Source organism: Salvia hispanica, chromosome 2 (genome assembly GCF_029641045.1).
Source record: "Salvia hispanica isolate PSC_SH4W2 chromosome 2, Shi_PSC_v1, whole genome shotgun sequence".
Taxonomy (NCBI): domain Eukaryota; kingdom Viridiplantae; phylum Streptophyta; class Magnoliopsida; order Lamiales; family Lamiaceae; genus Salvia; species Salvia hispanica.
In genome coordinates, this window is record NC_142693.1 from 57,806,446 (window position 1) to 57,827,278 (window position 20,833).

At 39.6% G+C, this 20,833-nt stretch overlaps 1 protein-coding gene across 1 annotated transcript; it reads left to right on the forward strand.

Annotated features, from left to right (window-relative positions):
- Nucleotides 1–467: 467 nt before the first annotated feature.
- Nucleotides 468–3,200, forward strand: LOC125198300 (disease resistance RPP8-like protein 3). Its single transcript, XM_089066072.1, has 2 exons — nucleotides 468–1,231; nucleotides 1,562–3,200. Exons 1-2 carry the CDS (start codon nucleotides 496–498, stop codon nucleotides 3,181–3,183), a joined length of 2,358 nt encoding a protein of 785 aa, XP_088922198.1. The 5' UTR covers nucleotides 468–495; the 3' UTR covers nucleotides 3,184–3,200.
- The last annotated feature ends 17,633 nt before the right edge of the window (nucleotides 3,201–20,833 follow it).

Below are 20,833 nucleotides of genomic sequence, written 5' to 3' on the forward strand. Positions count from 1 at the left end.
CGCCTAATTTCCGCCAGCTTTGACTGCACTGCGCAATGTTCATAGAATATTCATATCTTTCTCCACTGAACTCCGATTGAGACGTTCAAGGTATCCACACGAAGCTCTTTCAAAGTGGAAGAGAATGATATGAATTAATCACTGATTGGACTCCAAACTTGATGGCAGAATGGGCTCGAACAGAGGCTGCTGCACCTTGGCCTTTTTGCACCTTTTTTTCTATCTTTTTCTATCATTTATCAACAAACATGTTAAAAATACCAAATGTATAACATATGCAATTTAATAACATAATTTGCTTGATTGACATTTAAAACAAGTCAAATCTAACTCTTAAAAACATGCAAAATCCGTGTTTGTCAACGTGATTATGAATTTCAATTTAAATTTCAAAATACATTAATTTTTTCTGTAATAGTAATTTATCAAACTTATATATTGGTCATTGTTATTTTTCAGCTACGAGGGCAGTTTTCTAATTAAGCAAGCAAAAACATGGCGGAGGCAGTAATTTTATCGTTGATACAAATGCTTGAAAAATATTGTGTGGAAGAACCAGAGCTTGTGGAATGGGCAACTAAAGACATGAGAGAGATTCTGGATATAATGAAAGATACGAAATTTGTAGAAGGAAGAAGGCTCAGCTTTTTGGTATCTGATTTGGTCCACATGGCTCACAAGGCACTTGATGTGGTACTTGACATAGAAAACACCTATTTCTGGATGAATTATATCGAAAGTTGGATTGGAGAGATCAAAATGCGGATGCTTAAACTGGGAGTTGATGGGCCGGAAATAGAGCCCAACTCAGAAAGTGTTGATGAAGATCATGTCGTGGTCGGCTTGGATAAAGACATAGAAATGGTGATCCGCACGATGATTTTTTATTCGGACGAACAACCTTCAGTGGTTGTTATCAAAGGCATGTCTGGTATCGGAAAGACGACTCTGGCTAGAGAAATATACAACCATGCAGTCGTCATTAAGCGATTCCAGTATCGTGCTTGGGTGTGTGTTTCTAATGTCTTAACAATTAAAGAGATAGTCATCAAACTACTTCTGCATGTAGTAGTAGATGGTGAAAATCTTCATACATTGGAAGAAATGGACAACCAAAGCCTCCTAGATATGCTTCGCCAGCGCCTGCAAGGATTGCCATATTTGATAGTTCTTGACGACCTGCCCAAAGAAATATACTTAGAATCTCTTTTGTCAGCTATTGAATCACAAGGTACGTATATACTTGTTAATGCTTATGATGGTCATGTGTCCGATTCATATTATAAATCTTGGTACGGTAACTTAGATTTCAACATAAATAAATGAATATTGCGCTAGTATAAATGAACCAAATTGCCAAACAAATTAATAAATTTTATTCTTAAACTTCATGATTTATTTGACAATTTTTCTAAATATGAAATTTTGTTTTTAAATTTCAAGTCTCTAAAAAGGTTTAAAAACTATTTAAATATTAATAAATTACATACATTAATTAGTAGTGTTCTACTAGTTAAAAGTTGTCTTCTAATTATTTCTTTTGTGTTTGTTCTCATGTAAGGATGTGGCGAAAGTAAATTGGTGTTCACTAGTCACATGACGCATGACTCTGTAAAAATCAACTGTATTGTTCATAAGATGGAACCTTTGGATTTTAATATGAGCTGGCAATTGTTTTATGAAACAATAAACGGTGGGAATAAATTGAGGAGTGAGCAGAAATTCCCTAAGGAGTTGGAGTACCAAGGAAAACAAATGTTGAGAAAATGTGGCGGTCTGCCATTAGCTATTAAAGAGGTTGCAAATCAGCTAGCTCAAAAGAAAGCCTCTATTGGGAGTGAATGGGAACAACTTCTTGCATCTGTTGATTTAGGTTCAACATTGGAGTTATTGGAACCGTATTATCAAAAATTAGACCCAGAATTGCTGCCATGTTTCATGTATATGGCCTTGTTTAAGGAAAATACAACTTTGAGGGCGAATAAGTTGTCGCAGATTTGGAAAGTGGAAGGCCGAGGAATTTATAATAGTGATTCATATTTATATGGTTTAGTTGATGAATCTGTTATTGATGAAGTCAACGACAAGAGCACACGGTATCGCATGAATCCCGTGCTACACAGACTATCCATTAAAAAGGCAGAGGAGGGAATACGTTTTGAGATCCTTGGAAGTTCTCGACTCAGCAGAAATCCACGCCATCGTGTGATCATTTGTAGCAGAGACAATTTCACCTACTCAACGAATCATGATAAATATCTTGTTTCTCTATTCTTCCATGGAGGTGGTTATTTAGATGCTAGTCGATCTTATTGGAAAGGCTTTAAAAAACTTAAGATACTTGACTTTGAAGATTTTGGGTTGAAGATTTTACCTGAAACGATCGGCAGATTGATGGAACTAAGATACTTGGGATTGAGAAATAATTACATAAAAGAGCTCCCAAAATCGGTGGGGCGCTTGAAAAAGCTTGAGGTTCTTGACATAGCTCAAAACTTTATGGTGCAGGTACCAGATATTATATGGGAATTGGGTAGCCTTCGCCACGTCTACATGTCTGATGTTATTTCCAAGAAGCCTTTCAAGATAGATGTGCTACAGGAGCTGCTGACGTTAACCTCAGTCTCAATTGATGATGATGAGCTCTTAGGCTTGAAAACGTCTTTTCCGCTGCAGAAATTGGGTGTACATGACTTGGATGGAAACACAGATGTAAGCAAGCTCTTTGGGTTATTGTCCAACTTAAAATATTTTCGCCACCTAACCTTAAGAGGGCACAGTTTTAGAAGCATGCCTTGTTTGGATGAGCTTGGTATTATAGAGAATCTCAGAACAGTCAAATTGGATGGACGCCTTGATAGGTTGCCAAAGAGTTTCCCTCCCCAGATGTCTTCCTTGACGTTGGCTAATAGTTGTCTTGATGAAGATCCCATGCCACTACTAGGGAAGCTACGTGGGTTATACGACCTCAAATTGCGGAATGCATACACAGGTCAACAAATGGGTATTCGTGAATCTGGGTTGGAAGTTCTTAAAGTCTTATGCATCGAAAATTTATTGAATCTGAGGAATCTACAAATTGGAAAAGGTGCACTACTATCTCTTAGGAAATTAGAAATCCACAATTGTCCATATCTGGACACCCTCCCTGAAGAGGTTCGGTCAATGCATCGTCCGAAATAAGGTTTGTGAATATCAATCCATAATAATAGTAGACTCTATTCTTGTTATATTGTATCACGTAATTTTATAGCTACAAATGGTGTTTATCTTGAATTGCATTTCATGATTATTTATGTTGTGATTCGAACCAGCCAACTTATAATGGAGGCTAGTTGGATTCTCCCTCCTCCATGCTTGCTAGTTATACCTGCTTTGAGAATTAGTTTGTCATGAATTGCCTTTATCCAATGAACTATATATCATAAATTCGTCAAGGTAAATTAATTGATTATGAAGGCAAGAGGCTTAGTGGAACAATACTCAGCTACCATAATAATGTTAGAGCATCCTCATCCGTGCTCTTAGAAGTGGGTCTGGATCCACTTTTACTCTTTATCCTTAGGCAAGAGCACAACACTCACATCTGTGCTCTTCCCTAAGGACAAGCTCAAGGGTCCCACCATTCTATTATTCAATTTAAATACTTCAATTACTAAAAACATTTCTACATTATAAAAATAAATTAAAAAATAAAAATTACATAATTAAAATCCTAAAAAATAAAAATACATAATTAAAATCCTAGAAAATAAAAAAAAATACATAATTAAAATCCTACAAATTAAAAATTACATAATTAAGACTAAAAAATACCCCCGTGGAAGACTAGTCATCTATCCCAATGTTCTCTTGAGACCCTGTATCATTGCCACATGTGTTGCAAGTTGGTCGGGAGCCATGTTAGACGTATCGGTCGTATTGAGTTGACCCAAGAGGGCCCACAACGAATTGATCGAGGGTTGAGGTGGCACAAAGGGAGCAGGAGCGGGAGCGGGGGCGGATGGAGTCGGGGCGTGACGGCGGTTGGCCGTCGCCTTCTTCCTTCCTTGCAGCCGGCGGGAACTGCTCGGGCCAGCGTCGAGGCTACCCAAGTTAGTTTCGGCAAGCTGGGTAGCCACATCATCGGAGGCGTCGTCAGATAGGGCTACCGACCTCGACCGTTTGCTAGAGAAGCTGGAGGAGGATGCTACTACGCCATCCCTATACTTCGGATGTTGGCGCCCCTCCTGCCAACAACTGAGGTACTTGAACGGTTTCAACTCCAAGCTTTGGTAGGTCGCCAAGGCAGCACTGATGATGTCGACCTCGCTCTTGTCGCCCCTCGCTGCCCGCTCTTCCTGTTGGTAATACCCCTGGAACTTACCGATTGCCTCGTTGGCTCTGAAGATGCAATTGCGCACCATACTATCATTGCAATAGATGGTTCCCCCCGGCTAGGTTTCATTGTAAAGACGAGTGATGCGCCACCAATACGTTTCCCCGGTTTGGTTTGTGCCAACATCCCCGTCTTCGGAGACTGCCAAGTAGGCTTTGAACATCTGGATCATCTCATCCGGAGTGTACGGGGTGCGGGTACCACGAGTAGGAGGAGTAGGAGTAGGAGTAGAAGTATGAGTACGAGCAGAGCTACCGCTCCCTCCCAATCCGGGTTCGGGTGCCCACCCGAACCCGGGGGCATCTTGGTCGTCTACCGGGTAAGGTCGGTAGCCACCCGGAACTTGAGAACCTTGAGTTTGAAGAGGGGCCGAAAATTGTATTTCCGGACTAGAGAATGGCTCGGAGCCGAACCATTCTTGGTTCCAACCGCGGGAGCCGGAGGGGTGATCGCCGGAGCCGGACATTGTGTAGTGTGGTGGGAATTTAGATGAGAGAATATGAGAAAAAAGATGAGAGAATAGATGTGAATTGATGAGAAAATAGATGAGAGAATTTAGATGATAGAATAGATGAGAATTGTGTAATGTTATGGGAATTTTTTTGTGTTGAAGTGAGGGTATTTATAGATGAAAATGTGAATTTTGGGGGAAAAAAATTGAATAATAAATTAAAAATGTGTATAAAACGGTTATAATTTATTGGAAAGTTGGAAAATATTTTTTTTTATTGAAAAACATTTTTTTGAATTAATTTCAAAATTTTTTTAAAAAAATAAAAAAATCAATTTGTCAACGGCTATGCTGTTGGCTAATCAGGAGCTGCCATGTATGGTTACTCAGCGGCACGGACGTGCTCTTATTTAAGAGAGTGTCGTACCGCTGGCACGGACGGGCTGCATTGGCGGACGGCAGTATCCCCGCAGCTGGCACCGATGGACGGAATTGATAAATAATTCATGATTCTATTCTTTAATCACGTCACGCTAATTAAGATTGTTTATAGGAGTAAATTACAACATGGGACATATTTTTATGTAAAACACTAAAAAACGTAGCATTTTTGTAAAATTTGCTAGGTAAAACAGAATAACATAAAGTAATAAACACAGCCACATAGATAAAATTGTCTCAAACAAAACAAAAAATACTATACTCGATTTTGATTAGACAAGAATATCTTGGTAATTCTTGCGCTCCGAATTAACACGTTCAAGCCGGAATCTCTCCTGCACGGTGGATATATACTTGGCCGCCTTCGCGTCGACGCCTTCGTCGGCCGCAGCGGCATAGAAATTCTCAGTCCGGCCGCGATTTCTCGCCTCCACGACGAACGAGACTTTAGGCGCCGGCTGTGGAAAAGCCTGTTCCTGGTTGACGATGATGAAGCCGACGGCTGGAGAAGGGGCCGGATTTGCGACACCGAATTCGTATGGAGCCGGCGAAGAATTGGCGGCGGTAGAAGGCTTCGCGGCGCGGTAGAGCGACTTGATTAGCTTCGATTTGGAAAAGCTCCGCCGCTTGCCACGGTTGGAATCCATCGCCTTAATTGTGATTTATTTGATGAATCTGAAGAAGTGGAAAAATATGGATATGGATATGTTTTGTGGGGAGCAAATGATATTTTGTTGGGTATTTATATGCATCACTGCATGAGGATGTTGCATGATGTTGCTTTTCAATACCTGTCATACTCAGGGACGGACGCGGAATTTATTTTTCGATGAGACTTAGTAGTACATTTTTAATATATTTTTTCTACTACTTCCTCCGTCTTTTAGTATGTGTCTCAATTTGACTCAACACGAATTTTAATAAATATATATAATAAAATGTGAGTGAAATTGAGTTAGTGGAATGTGGGTCCATTATCATAAGTACACTATACCAAAAAAAGTCGTCAAGGACTTTTTTTAATAAAATTAAGAACGTTTAATTGTGTTTCTAAAATTAGATGATGCAAATGGAAGTGTCTTAAAAGAATAAAAGATTAAGTTAATTAGTCCTTAATTTAGGAATGCTAATTTCTTTTGCATCATAAATTGTTGTTAAATTTTAAATTTTTCCAACGCATTAATAGTGTCGCAATTTTGTAAAAGATAAGTTTTTATAGTGATGGTAAAAGTGAAGTGAAACAGTTGATAAAGGACATGCCAAAAATGCAAAACTACGATACATAAAGAGAGATGAGGAAGTATAATTTACAGAAATTTACAAGAATATAGTAGTATTTTTTGATAATTGAAGTGTATGCGAGGATTTTTTTTATTATTATTATGTTCAATTAAAGACTATGCTAGCTTTGTATGATATAATTATTATACGAGGCCGTTCATATATGTTAAATTAATGGATCATTTCCTAGTGTTTCTGAAACGTGATAATGAGACTTGGATAAGATCAGCATGGTCTATATTGAGTTACTTGATGAAACGTGGCTAGAGTGGATATCAATATAGATTAAAGAATATTAATTAGCATCTTGCACGCAAATAAAACAAACTTTTACTTAAACACATACTAAAAAAATATCAAAAGTAGCCAGCCACTTGTAATTAGACAGATAATTAATGAACTTATAGGAGGATAACCCTTTTAAACAATTGTTAATGATTATCTTATCTAAAAGTTGCACGGTCCAATTATTTGTCGAATCGACCTGCTTCTATTTCTTATTAGATATGGGAATAAATTCTAGGAAAATGATTTTTTATGGAAAAATACGTACATTTAATTATATGATTTTCGGTTTTTCACTCGTATCATGTCTTGAATAATGAATGTACTTTATGCTCAGTTAAGATTAATCAATTAACAAACAATCTCTATAATTATGAAAATCAAATCCATCTATGTAAATTTCGTCTATAAACAACCACGACGTGTTTGATTTTTTTTCGAGAAAGTGAACGAAAATCCAGATGTGGACAGCTTATTTAAATTAAATTTTATTTTTCTCTTCTCATCAAAGGTATACTTTGTTATAGAAGAAGTTCCATACTTTCGAAATCATAAAAATAGTGTTCTAGAAATTACTTTCATCATTATCTACTCATACTGGGTCACTTTTATTTATCCTCTCGAAACTGTGTGAGATCACCAAATACTTTAAAGATGATTCTTTCTTATAGTAATAAATTTAGTTAGATATTACATATTAGTACTTGAGATTATGTTCTTGTTGTACTTTAGAAAAACCCTGTTGGATAAAAATATCTCTGGCATGCACTAAAAAAGTAAGAATAATAAATACTTTATTTTGAACTTTGTGATATCTCATATGCAACAGTGATTCCATCTAAACAACGTGATTCTCGACTAGATATGACTATCAAGAATGCAATTGCTAGATCTTCTATTAAAAATATCGAAATAATAAAGAATTTAAGATGCCAAATAATATCTCATCTTAACATAAATCGCTCTTAAAGAATAAAATAACTAATTAAATTAATTAATTACAAGTATTCTCCCTCCATCCGTCATTAGGAGTTCTATTTATGGGCGGCACGGGTTTTAAGAAATGTTATGAAAAGTGGGTGGAAAAAAGTTAGTGGAATAAGGGTCTCACTTGTATATATATTAGTTTTAAATAAAATGTAAATGAAATGAGTTAGTGGATTGTGGGACCTTATTACCATTTATAGTAAAAGTGAACCGTGACTCTTATTCGCAGACGAACTAAAATGAAAAAACGGGACTCCTATTCGTGGACGGAAGGAGTATATAACTAACAGTTAATCTGAATACTCATTTGAAGACACTAATATAATTAAATTACCAATATGCATGAACGAATCGGAATATGAGTGAAAAACACATTGTCATAAGTATTTGATATAGTAGCAGTTTATCAGGTACTACTACTAGTTATGATATGAATGCTTAATGAAATCACCAATGTTCATATATATATATATATATATATATATGGACGCGAAGTGAATTTGAAGTTTTGATGGCTTTTGCTTATAGATATTTTTTTCAGTTGAAAGGTAAGTTCACTAGCTCTTCCTTTAATTTGGAGACTAAATGGTCCACATCAGATTAATCTCCTAACTAATCAATTAAATTTTAATTAATTGAAGAATATTTTGAAAAGTTAAATATTGTTTGGTTTAATCTAATTTTGAAAGCTCGTCAAATGATTCTTTAATCATTAACTAGATAGAAAAGTCATTGTTTAAGTAGAATAACGTATCAAGTTACAGAACAGTCGACGATAGATGTGGCAAAAAACAAATCAAGTAAGTATTCCCTCCTCCTTCCATCCCAGATAGTTTGTCTCATTTTGACTAAGTAGTGAATACAGATTTTAAAAAATGTAATGAAAAGTGAGTTGAAAAAGTTAGTAGAATGTGGTTCCTATTTTTATATATTAATAGTTTATAGTAATAAAATGTTAGTAAGAATGAATTAGTGAAATATGGGGTCCACTGTTAAAAATTGTAAAAAGTGAATGGGACAAACTATGTGGGACGGACTAAAATAGAAAAATGGGACAAACTAGAGACAGAAGGAGTAATTGTTAGTATGTTTTTATGGTTGAAACCTTCGGTTCAGTAATTTATTGGTTTTGAAAATAAATATCATCTAAATCATACATACTAGCTCCGTCCCATAATAAGAGTCATAGTTTGTCATTTTGGCTCATCCCACAATAAGAGTTTCACTTCATTTTTACCATAAATGGTAAGTAGGTCTCGCAATCCACTAACTCACTTCACTCGCATTTTATTATAAAATTAATACTCCTATATAAAATGGGTCTCATATTCCACTAACTTTTCTAACCTACTACTATTATTTATATTTCTTAAAACCTGTGTTCATAATAAGACTGACTCCTGTCATGGGATAGAGGAGGTATATTTTACAAAATTTGTCATTTTATTTTTGCCCGACTTTCGAAACATTGATTGCACCACATCTGGAAATATGCCATTCTATATCATCTTTTAACAACAAAAAAATGATGTTGGTTCATCATTAAACTATGCTGTTAACAACATCCATTCCACTGAATCATTCCAGTTCCAGCAATAATTCTTCATATATATTGTTTGATACTAGTAAATAGAAGTAGTATTAATTTGTCTATAAAAAGAAACACAAAACTGAACTATCTCTCACTCCTAATTTGCATGACATCAAAATCTATCAGATGCATATACAGTATTGTACTATTGTGGTATCAAGTGAATGAATGGATAAGAACAACTTCATTTTCAGGATATATTCTTTGTTGAAATAATATTAATGGGTATATAACGAAATATTTTCTATTGAAAAATGCCTGTGTTAATTCTACTCTCTGATTTCACTATTTTTCACCGAAGAAAAAAAAAAAAAAAAAAAAACTGAAAATTAATTAGGAATCCTAATTGTAAATAATGAAAAACTTACTGCATGTGTCCCATGTCCAACTTTTCTATTTTAAAATTTCTCATTACACTCACGCTACATATTATTATAAAATTAATATTGTAAAAATAAGAATTAAAGTGAATCGACTTTTCTAATTTTTCACTCATTTTACTTTTAGTATTGATAAATGAAGAGTTGATTTTCTTGCTTGCTGTATCCTATCAATTTCTAATTACACACTTCCTAGATCCAGTAAATCAACTAGATCACAAGGTCTAGAGACTCACAAGACTGGAAGTCTGGTCGTTGGTACGCAAGCAAACCTTCAAAACCCTCAACCACAGATACTAAACTAGCACAGGGAAGTAGGGATCGATCCCACAGAGATGGACTCGTAAAATACATGCGTAGAGAATTGGAAACTATTTTTGGGTTGGCTGCTGCCACGCATATTTTGGGTTGAGGAATTTAACTAAGTGAATTTGGAAATAAAGTATGCTATGCTAACTGCTAGATCTAGGCAAAAAATGAATTATGTATAAGAACTAAATCAAATCAACTACTAGATCTGGGACTTCTACGAACATCTCTAGACCAAGGAGATTAAAACAAGTGGGGACCAAACTCTGAAAAAGGTAAGTACGGACAGAATCGAATCTGCAGCCTAACTAACTAAAGCAGCAACTGAAAATGACTTCATCTTCTTCAACGAACACAAATAAATGCAGAGATCGAGAAAAACAAACTCAGATGTAGATTGGAAACATAATTTTAACGGTAAACGAAACAACGACGGAAATCACACTACTAGACGAAGCAAACCAAGCAGAACAAAATCCCCATAATCTCATGCACAAATTTCACCTCCCCTGTTCAGATCCACACTTCGGATGCTAAATCCACTCCGGATCCAAGCATCCGAACAAAAATCCAACCGAACACAACTTCAATACCACGATTCTCGAATCTCCTAAAATATTCAGCAACAAATTCAAGAGAACATCTCAAATAAACAAACCAAAATAGCAAGCGTCATAATAATCAACACGAAATCCAACTTCATCAAGGCAAATCAAACGTAAACAGAACGGATAAACTGATTCAGCAACAAAACAACAAGCTCGACTTCCAAACGTGAAGTTCGAGACTGAACTGAGTACCAAACAGAAATTTTAAAAGAACAATTGTTTCTTCGCCCTCAAGGGACGGTGATGCACTGATACGAGACTCCTGAAAACGAAAACCACCCCAAATTTCCCATATCCCTAGTGTGTGTGCTGAGAGCGTGACTGTGTGTGGAGTGTAACCGATCTGCCATTCTTGTTGCGCACTCCTTTATTTATAAGCTTCGAGGTGGGGCCCAGCGAGGTATTGATTGACTTGATTGCCCTCAGCTTTTGGCTTCCTTCCTCTAGCTTTTCCTCGTGATTCCGTTCCTGCTCCTCGCTAGATATCCTCCTCCAGCATCTCCTGGATCTAGCGCTACACACACACCTGGCTTAACAAAACTTGTTAGATCCAGCAGAAATGTGATGTTTTTCACTACATAACCAATGCATGAAATTAGCCTTATCAAACTGCTCACACTTAAACCATACTTGTCCTCAAGTATAAAGACAAGAAGAAAAGAAGAATAAGGCGAATTTCAAGCATGGTTATCCCCTTGACCGACTCTACAGACTCTAGACAAAACTCCTACACCTAGACACAACTGAGGCAAAGCTAGACACTAAAACAAAGAGTACATAATCACATAGGATGAAAACATATAAACACATATGCATGAACTGGTTTCAACTTTTAGACAACCGTCCCCACAAGATTAAGGTCAATCCAACAGGCTGCACTCCTCCAAATAGGCCTTTTTCTCCCCTCTACCTAGCCAACCTGTCAGCTCGTCAAGATAGCCTGTTACTTCCCCAATTGTTAGATTCACTCGATCGCTCATTCCTTACCAGGGATGTTAGGACCGATTCTCTCTTAAGTTATTGCCAAACCACTGAAACCTCGGGTTATGAGAATTCCTCCTTCTATCCTCCGTCACTATCCCCCTTTTTTTCTTTTTTTTTTTTTTTTCTTTCTGGACTTCGTCCAGCTTATACCTCCTTGATTTCCTGGACTTCGTCCAGCTTATACCTCCTTGATTTCCTGGACTTCGTCCAGCTTATACCTCCTTGATTTTTTTCTCTCTTTTTATTTCCTCCTCTGGACTTCGTCCAGCTTATACCTCCAGATTTTATGATTATATATTTTCTCCTTTCCCCCTTTTTTTTATTATTTTTTTCTTTTCTCTTTTCCTTCAGCATTCAGTGGCAGACTTTTGACATGTGTTAGCTCTAAGTGTTATCACAGGCTTATAACTCACCTCTAGAGTAGGGCTTCACAACTAGGCAAGTAAAGGCATTTACTATCGTTCTTGCTTCATTCAGATTGGTTCGGCTTACTAAAGAATCAGGCTTCTAAGTTGGAATACCTCCTATTTTCAATTACTCTCCCTAAGGGAATCTGCCGTATTATATCCACTAGTTCATGCGATACAATCCTAGACCTACAACTCCTCAAAGCATAATAACACTGCATTGATTCCTCTCCCCCTCCCACTTCACTCAAGCTTGTCCTCAAGCCATCGTCGTGAAGGGGGGAAAACAGAGAATTCAATGCAGAATTAAACAACAATTTCACTTCTCACACTTAGACCGAGCAACGGGCTAAGTGGGAGAAGAATAAACCAACAGAAAACATAGAACTTCTCACACTTAGACCAAGCATTGGGCTAAGTGGGAGAAGATAGCATAAAACACAGCAACGCATGGAAATAAAACACAGAAAAAAAAACACAAAAACTAAAATTTACTTGGTCTGGGGAAATTGCTCATTTCTGGGGCTGGCTCCCGCGAGAGCCAGACGGTGGTGGAACACTGGGGCGGTTTGTTTTCACTTTCTTCTTCGCTGGTTGCTCCAGCTCTTCCTTTCCTTCTGCAGCTTGATCGAGTCCTGGTTTCCTCATTAGCATTTTCGTCCTCGGTGGATTTGGAACTTTCTCGGGAATAGTCGGGGTGGTCAACTGCTGGAATGGCTTGATCGAGGGACTGCTGTGGATGATCTTCTGTGCCTCGCCACTTGACCCAGGAGTCGACTTCGACTGGGTCAAGGGAAGCGTCTGATGCAGCCATTTCAACATCCGCGTAGATATCTCCACAGCTTCCGCCACTCTTTCACTTTGTTTGGCACATTTCGTGGCCAAATCTGCTACGTTGCTGCTCAGAACTTTTACTTCTTCCCGACTCCCATTGAGTTCCTTCATCATCTCCTTTTTCATCAGTTGCATTTCCTTTTTCATGTCCTGCACCTCCTTCCTAAGCTCTTCCACCTCTTCACTTGGCATGGCCTCCTCAGCTTCCTCCGGCTCCTGTAATTGCAGCTTCCTTTCTTCTTCACATGCCACAGACTTCATATTCATCTTCTTAATGGCCCAATATGCCTTGTGCTCCACTTCCACGGGTAAGTGACACATTTTCCCAAACACCAACCTATAAGGTGACATCCCGATTGGTGTCTTGTAAGCAGTTCTATACGCCCACAAAGCATCGTCAAGGCGTTTACTCCAATCCTTCCTTGTGGTGTTAACTGATTTTTCCAAAATACTCTTTATCTCCCTATTAGAGACTTCAGCTTGCCCATTCGATTGGGGGTGATATGGTGTAGACAATCTATGATGCACGCCGTATTTCCTCATGAGCGCTTCTATAGTGCGGTTGCAGAAGTGTGTTCCTTGATCTGAGATAATCGCTCTAGGAACTCCATATCTGCTGAAAATGTTTGACTTCAGAAACTTGGCCACCTCTTTAGACTCACAAGTGGGCGTAGCCTTCGCCTCTATCCATTTGGAAACGTAGTCTACAGCGACCAATATGTAAGCATTTCCGTACGACGACGGAAATGGGCCCATAAAATCCATCCCCCAAACATCGAAAATTTCGCAGATCACTATGGGCACTTGGGGCATCTCATCTCGTCTCGAGATTCCCCCTGTCTGTTGACACCTTTCGCAGCATTGACAGTATTCAAAGGCATCCTTGTTCAATGTAGGCCAGTAGAATCCACTGTCTAGAACTTTCCTTGCGGTTCTCCTTGGTCCGAAATGCCCTCCACACGCCAAGGAGTGACAATGATGGAGTACATCTCTTTGTTCCCATTCAGGAATGCAACGTCGAATTATCTGATCTGCACACATCTTCCAAAGATAAGGATCATCCCAGAAGTAATATTTGGCTTCGCTTTTAAGCTTCATCTTCTGGGCCCGGGAGGCTTCCTCTGAACTTGGCACCTCTCCCGTGACCAAGTAATTTGCCAGGTCTGCGTACCATGGTTCTGCGTTACGTACGCGCTTTCCTCGATCAGATTCTCCTGGACCGGTTAAAACTAAGACAGATTCCCAGCTTATCGGTCTAGGTGGTTCGTCCATATAGTACAAATGCTCTTCGGGAAAAACATCGGGAATAGCCTCGTCCGTATCTCCTTGATGAATTCTACTCAAGTGGTCAGCCACTCGATTCTCTGTTCCTCTTTTGTCTCTTACTTCCCAATCAAACTCCTGTAGAAGTAGGACCCATCGAATTAGCCTTGGCTTTGATTCTTTCTTAGCTAGCAAGTACTTTATTGCTGCATGATCAGTGAAAACAATAACCTTTGACCCAAGAAGATAAGGGCGGAATTTTTCGAACGAGTAGACGACAGCCAACATTTCCTTCTCCGTAGTATCGTAATTCTTCTGAGCTTGATTTAGTGTCTTGGACGCATAGAAAATTACGTAGTTTTTCCCATCTATCTTCTGCCCTAGGACGGCTCCCACAGCGAAATCGCTCGCGTCGCACATTATCTCAAAAGGGTGATTCCAGTCCGGTGCCCTGATAATTGGTGCGGACACTAGTCTCTCCTTGAGCAATTGAAATGCCCTCTTGCATCCCTCATCAAACTCGAACTCCACATCGTTGTGCAGCAAATGAGTGAGTGGTTGCGCAATTTTTGCAAAGTCCTTGATAAACCTTCGATAAAACCCTGCGTGACCGAGGAATCCTCTAACTTCCTTTTGATTTGTAGGGTAAGGTAGCTTTGCAATCACTTCCACCTTTGCCTTGTCCACTTGTATTCCTCTTTCAGAGACCACATGACCTAAAACAATCCCCTCAGTTACCATGAAGTGACATTTTTCAAAATTCAGAACTAGATGTTTCTCTTGACATCTTTGCAGCACTAGGTCAAGGCTGGCTAAACAAGTGTCAAATGAGCCTCCATATACAGTGAAATCATCCATGAATATCTCGATGCACACCTCTAGTAGATCCGAAAAAATACTCATCATACAACGTTGGAATGTCCCTGGTGCATTACATAGACCAAATGGCATCCTTCGGTAGGCATAAGTTCCAAAAGGGCATGTAAATGTGGTCTTTTCCTGGTCCTCTGGGTTCACGAAAATCTGGAAATAACCGCTATATCCGTCGAGGAAACAGAAATACTGTTTGCCAGCCAGCCTCTCTAGCATCTGGTCAATGAATGGTAAAGGAAAATGATCCTTTTTGGTGGCTTCATTTAGTTTCCTATAGTCGATGCACATCCTCCATCCAGTGACCAGTCGAGTAGGCACCAACTCGTTCTTGTCATTCTTCACCACTTGTATTCCAGATTTCTTCGGTACCATGTGAACCGGACTGACCCACTCGCTATCTGGAATAGAGTATATGATTCCAAGGGACAGTAGTTTCAGAACTTCCTTGAGCACTTCCTCCCTCATGTTTGGATTCAGTTTCCTTTGTGGATCACGCCGAGCCTTTGCCCCTTCCTCTAGTCTGATGTGGTGCATGCAAAGATCAGGGCTAATTCCAACTAGGTCAGAAAGTGTCCACCCTATGGCCTTCTTGTTCCTCCTTATTACTTCCAGCAGCGCACTCTCTTGGTCTTCAGTCAAGCGGCTGTTAATTATCACTGGACAAGTTTCTCCTTCCTCCAGGTATGCATACTTTAAATTTTCAGGCAAAGTTTTCAACTCCTTCTTCGGTGTGATGGCTTCCTGAGGTAAAGGGTTCTCCGCCTTACTTCTTGGCGCCATTTCCTCTAGATTCGCTCCCTCGTCTGGGCTCTTCTCCTGAACAGATCTGGCTGATTGGAATGATAGTGGCTGGTGGCAGAATGCCATGATCGCTTCATTGATCTGATCATCTGTCAAGTCCCGTGTGAAAAGAGTTTCACACCATCCTGTCACCTCCTTTTCTACAGTCTGGCTCAGCTCCGAATTGTCAAACTGTTCCTGCATTAGTTCAGTCTCAAGATATTCTTGGACTAGGGGGTTAATTACATCTACAACATGCAAGTTTTCAACATCAAGCGGTTTTTTCATAGCTTCTTCAATGTTGAAGGTGTATTTCTCCCCATGATAGTCCAAGCATATGGTTCCATCAAACACATCAATAACAGTCTTCGCGGTGCGAAGAAAAGGTCTCCCCAGTAACACCCCACTAGACTCAGCAGATTCATTACCCCTCATTTTTATCACATGAAAATCAGCTGGGTATAGGAAATCATGCACTCTGACTATGACATTTTCCAATACTCCCTCAGGCGATATGCATGTTCTATCGGCCAACTGAATCACTACTTTAGTATCGACCAAACTGACTCCCACCAATTTTTTATATATTGACAGCGGTAGGACATTTATCGAAGCACCTAGATCACACATGGCATGCTCAATTTTAATATCACCTATAGAAATAGGAAGAGTGAACATACCTGGATCTGTACACTTTGACGGCATCCTCCTCTTTTGTATCACGGCGGATACATTTTCTCCTATAACAATCTTCCCATCAGGTTTGTTTTTTCCTGCTATGAATTCCTTGATGAACTTGCTGAAGGTGGGTATTTTCAGAGCCTGCAAAAAGGGTAGGTTAATCTCCAGCTTACTAAATATTTCCACAAGGTCCTCAGTATCATCTTTCTTTTTCTTGGCTTCTCCTCGATATGGGAATGGTTTGGGTCGCTTTACTGCATTCGTGGAACTCCCTGCTGGGGCTGCACCTGTCTCCCTGCTTCCCTCTTTAAGTTCCAACTCAGGTTCTGGATCAAGGAAAAATGGGTCACTTAGTCGAGGCATAGATCCCCTTAAATCTCCCTCCTGGAGGTCATCCTGTATAGGAATTTCTCTGAGTCCAGGATCATCTCCTCGAGACTTCTGATTCCCCTTTTCTCCGTTCATCTGTGAGGGTGTCTCCTCGTTTATCACTTGCTTCGGTCCTTCATAGCCTTTCCCCGATCTCAAGGTAATTTGACTAATATTTGCTCGGTCTGGTGGTTTGACAGTGGCAGGCAATTTCCCTTCATTTCCCCGCATTTCGTTCAGCGACGTGGCCAACTGGGACATCTGCTTTGCCAACATGTCCATGGCAGACTTCTGCTCCTGCTGGGCATCTTGAATTTTGTGCACCACGTCATTATTAGCCTGCATGTTATTCTGCATGTGTTGTTGGAAATTTACCAGGTCATGCACCATGTCATCAAGATTCCGCTGTGGTCGGAAACCTTGAATTGAACTGGGATTAAATCCTTGATTTTGATTGGTTCCAACCACCTGGTTCTGGCGAAAATTTCCCTGACCTCCTTGATTATTGTTGTACTGGGTTGCTGGACCTGGGTGACTCTGTTGGAAATTTTGATTGTTTCCTGAATTGTTCCTCTGATGCGGTGGCACATAAGAATTCCCTTGGTTGCTCTGGTTCCTGTTGTTCCAGTTATGCTGATCCCCTTGGTTACGGAAATTCCAGTTGTTCAGCCCCTCTTGCTGCTTCCCTGCCCAGTTAGAATTATGCTGTGGTCCTTCCTGATTCCGGCTGGGCCATGTCTGCTGGTTCTCCGCTGGACCTGGGTGTTGTGACTGTGGTTGTTGGTTCCCTTCAGCCCATCTGAAACAAGGATTGTCCCTCCATGGTGCCTCCTTAATCTTCCACTGGTTCCAGTTGGTATTTTGATTACTTTGATTCCAATTCCCCATTGCATTCACTTGAGCTTGGAAATCTCCATCGAGTGAGGGATTATTGTAAAATTGAAGCTGATGTTCCTCTTGACCTGGGTTTTTTTCCTTATCAGTCGACCCAGGGGTATTTTTCTTTTCAATGGCATTTAGCAGTGCCTTCTCCAGTCGATCTATTCTGTCTCTAACCTCTTCTCCTTCTCGTTCCTTAACTGTGTTCGCGGAGCTTCTCCTCATGATAGCACGCGGGTAGTCATACGCCTTCTTCGCGTCGATTAATCTTCCCAGAATCTCGCGTGCCTCGCTTGCCTTATTCTTGGTGAAATTCCCCCCGCTCGAGGAATTCATTAAGTCCTTGGACTCAGGATTTGCCCCTTCGTAGAATAGATAAAATGTTTCAGCCTCCGTCATCCTGTGATTTGGGCAAGCGTCAAGCAGGCCTTTAAACCGAGACCAATATTGGCTTAAAGATTCATCGTAGTCCTGCTTACACTCTTGAATTTCTTTTTTCAAAGCGTTTGTCTTATTGGACGGAAAGAAATAGTCCAGGAACTCCAATTTGAAATCCCTCCATGTGGTGATCGAGTCAGGTGGAAGCCTCAGCAACCAAGTGTTTGCCTCTCCTTTCAATGCAAATGGAATCGCTCGCAGGCGATAGTCCTCCTCGGTAGTTTCGTTAGGCCTTTTCTGGATGCTACATAGCTTACTAAACTCGTTCAAAAACTCATAAGGACACTCATTCCTCCGTCCAGAGAATGTAGGTAAAACGCCCAGCACATTCGTCTTGATCTCAATAGACCGCTGACGTTGATTTGACACTATGGCATGAGCTGGCTCTCCGTCGAGATGTGCAGTTAGCGAACCAATCTCTGGGTCTAGGTCCACTAAGTTTGCCATTACAGACTCCTCTTCCTCCCTTTCCGAATGCTCAGTTTCTGACGACGACCGTGAATCCTCTTTCCCCGATGAATTCCACTCTTCTTCACTCCCTGATTCAAACGGAAATGGATCTACAGTTGACAACCCCGATCTGGTAGTTATGGCGGATGTTGATTCCTTAACTTGCCACTTCAACTGCACGTTCCTTGACCAAGATGGGTTGCTCCAGATTCCTGACCTTGAGCCCTTGCTCATAAACTGCCAAAAGCGAAATTCAAAAGATTAAAACTATTTACACCAAATCTCTAAACACATAAACAAACTACGCCATCCATCCCCGGCAACGGCGCCATTTGAAGAGTTGATTTTCTTGCTTGCTGTATCCTATCAATTTCTAATTACACACTTCCTAGATCCAGTAAATCAACTAGATCACAAGGTCTAGAGACTCACAAGACTGGAAGTCTGGTCGTTGGTACGCAAGCAAACCTTCAAAACCCTCAACCACAGATACTAAACTAGCACAGGGAAGTAGGGATCGATCCCACAGAGATGGACTCGTAAAATACATGCGTAGAGAATTGGAAACTATTTTTGGGTTGGCTGCTGCCACGCATATTTTGGGTTGAGGAATTTAACTAAGTGAATTTGGAAATAAAGTATGCTATGCTAACTGCTAGATCTAGGCAAAAAATGAATTATGTATAAGAACTAAATCAAATCAACTACTAGATCTGGGACTTCTACGAACATCTCTAGACCAAGGAGATTAAAACAAGTGGGGACCAAACTCTAAAAAAGGTAAGTACGGACAGAATCGAATCTGCAGCCTAACTAACTAAAGCAGCAACTGAAAATGACTTCATCTTCTTCAACGAACACAAATAAATGCAGAGATCGAGAAAAACAAACTCAGATGTAGATTGGAAACATAATTTTAACGGTAAACGAAACAACGACGGAAATCACACTACTAGACGAAGCAAACCAAGCAGAACAAAATCCCCATAATCTCATGCACAAATTTCACCTCCCCTGTTCAGATCCACACTTCGGATGCTAAATCCACTCCGGATCCAAGCATCCGAACAAAAATCCAACCGAACACAACTTCAATACCACGATTCTCGAATCTCCTAAAATATTCAGCAACAAATTCAAGAGAACATCTCAAATAAACAAACCAAAATAGCAAGCGTCATAATAATCAACACGAAATCCAACTTCATCAAGGCAAATCAAACGTAAACAGAACGGATAAACTGATTCAGCAACAAAACAACAAGCTCGACTTCCAAACGTGAAGTTCGAGACTGAACTGAGTACCAAACAGAAATTTTAAAAGAACAATTGTTTCTTCGCCCTCAAGGGACGGTGATGCACTGATACGAGACTCCTGAAAACGAAAACCACCCCAAATTTCCCATATCCCTAGTGTGTGTGCTGAGAGCGTGACTGTGTGTGGAGTGTAACCGATCTGCCATTCTTGTTGCGCACTCCTTTATTTATAAGCTTCGAGGTGGGGCCCAGCGAGGTATTGATTGACTTGATTGCCCTCAGCTTTTGGCTTCCTTCCTCTAGCTTTTCCTCGTGATTCCGTTCCTGCTCCTCGCTAGATATCCTCCTCCAGCATCTCCTGGATCTAGCGCTACACACACACCTGGCTTAACAAAACTTGTTAGATCCAGCAGAAATGTGATGTTTTTCACTACATAACCAATGCATGAAATTAGCCTTATCAATAAACTTATACCGGATCAAAGTGAGACACATAGTAAAAGACAGACGGATAGTAATTTAAATTTAGTGGACGACAAGTAATAAACGTGATATCGAAGAAGTATGATAGTTTTCATTGATGAAATGATACAAAAATACTATATGAGATGCGGTTTGCTTTTTGAGACATGTACTGGACATTATAAAGTTTGAATGCATGTTTCCTATTGATGTAAGATAAGATATATATTCTGTGATTATTGATTTATAGTATATATATCTCACTTATTGAACCTTTTTTACTTCCTTTTTCTCCCTCGAGATTCTAAGGAAACGTATCACCTATTTTTTCTTCTCCATTTACCAATCCATTCCTCCTGTTGAGAAGATTCTATAATGTAAATCAACCAAATTTAAAGAAAGTATTCGAGTACGTCTTTACAGTTTTCCAGTCTTTTTTATTTTT

Bases quoted from the DNA above. Each gene is read 5' to 3' on its own strand.
- LOC125198300 (XM_089066072.1), top strand. From the start codon at position 496: ATGGCGGAGGCAGTAATTTTATCGTTGATACAAATGCTTGAAAAATAT. The intron at 1,232-1,561 runs GTACGTATATAC...TTCTCATGTAAG, and splicing joins GTCAGCTATTGAATCACAAG to GATGTGGCGAAAGTAAATTG.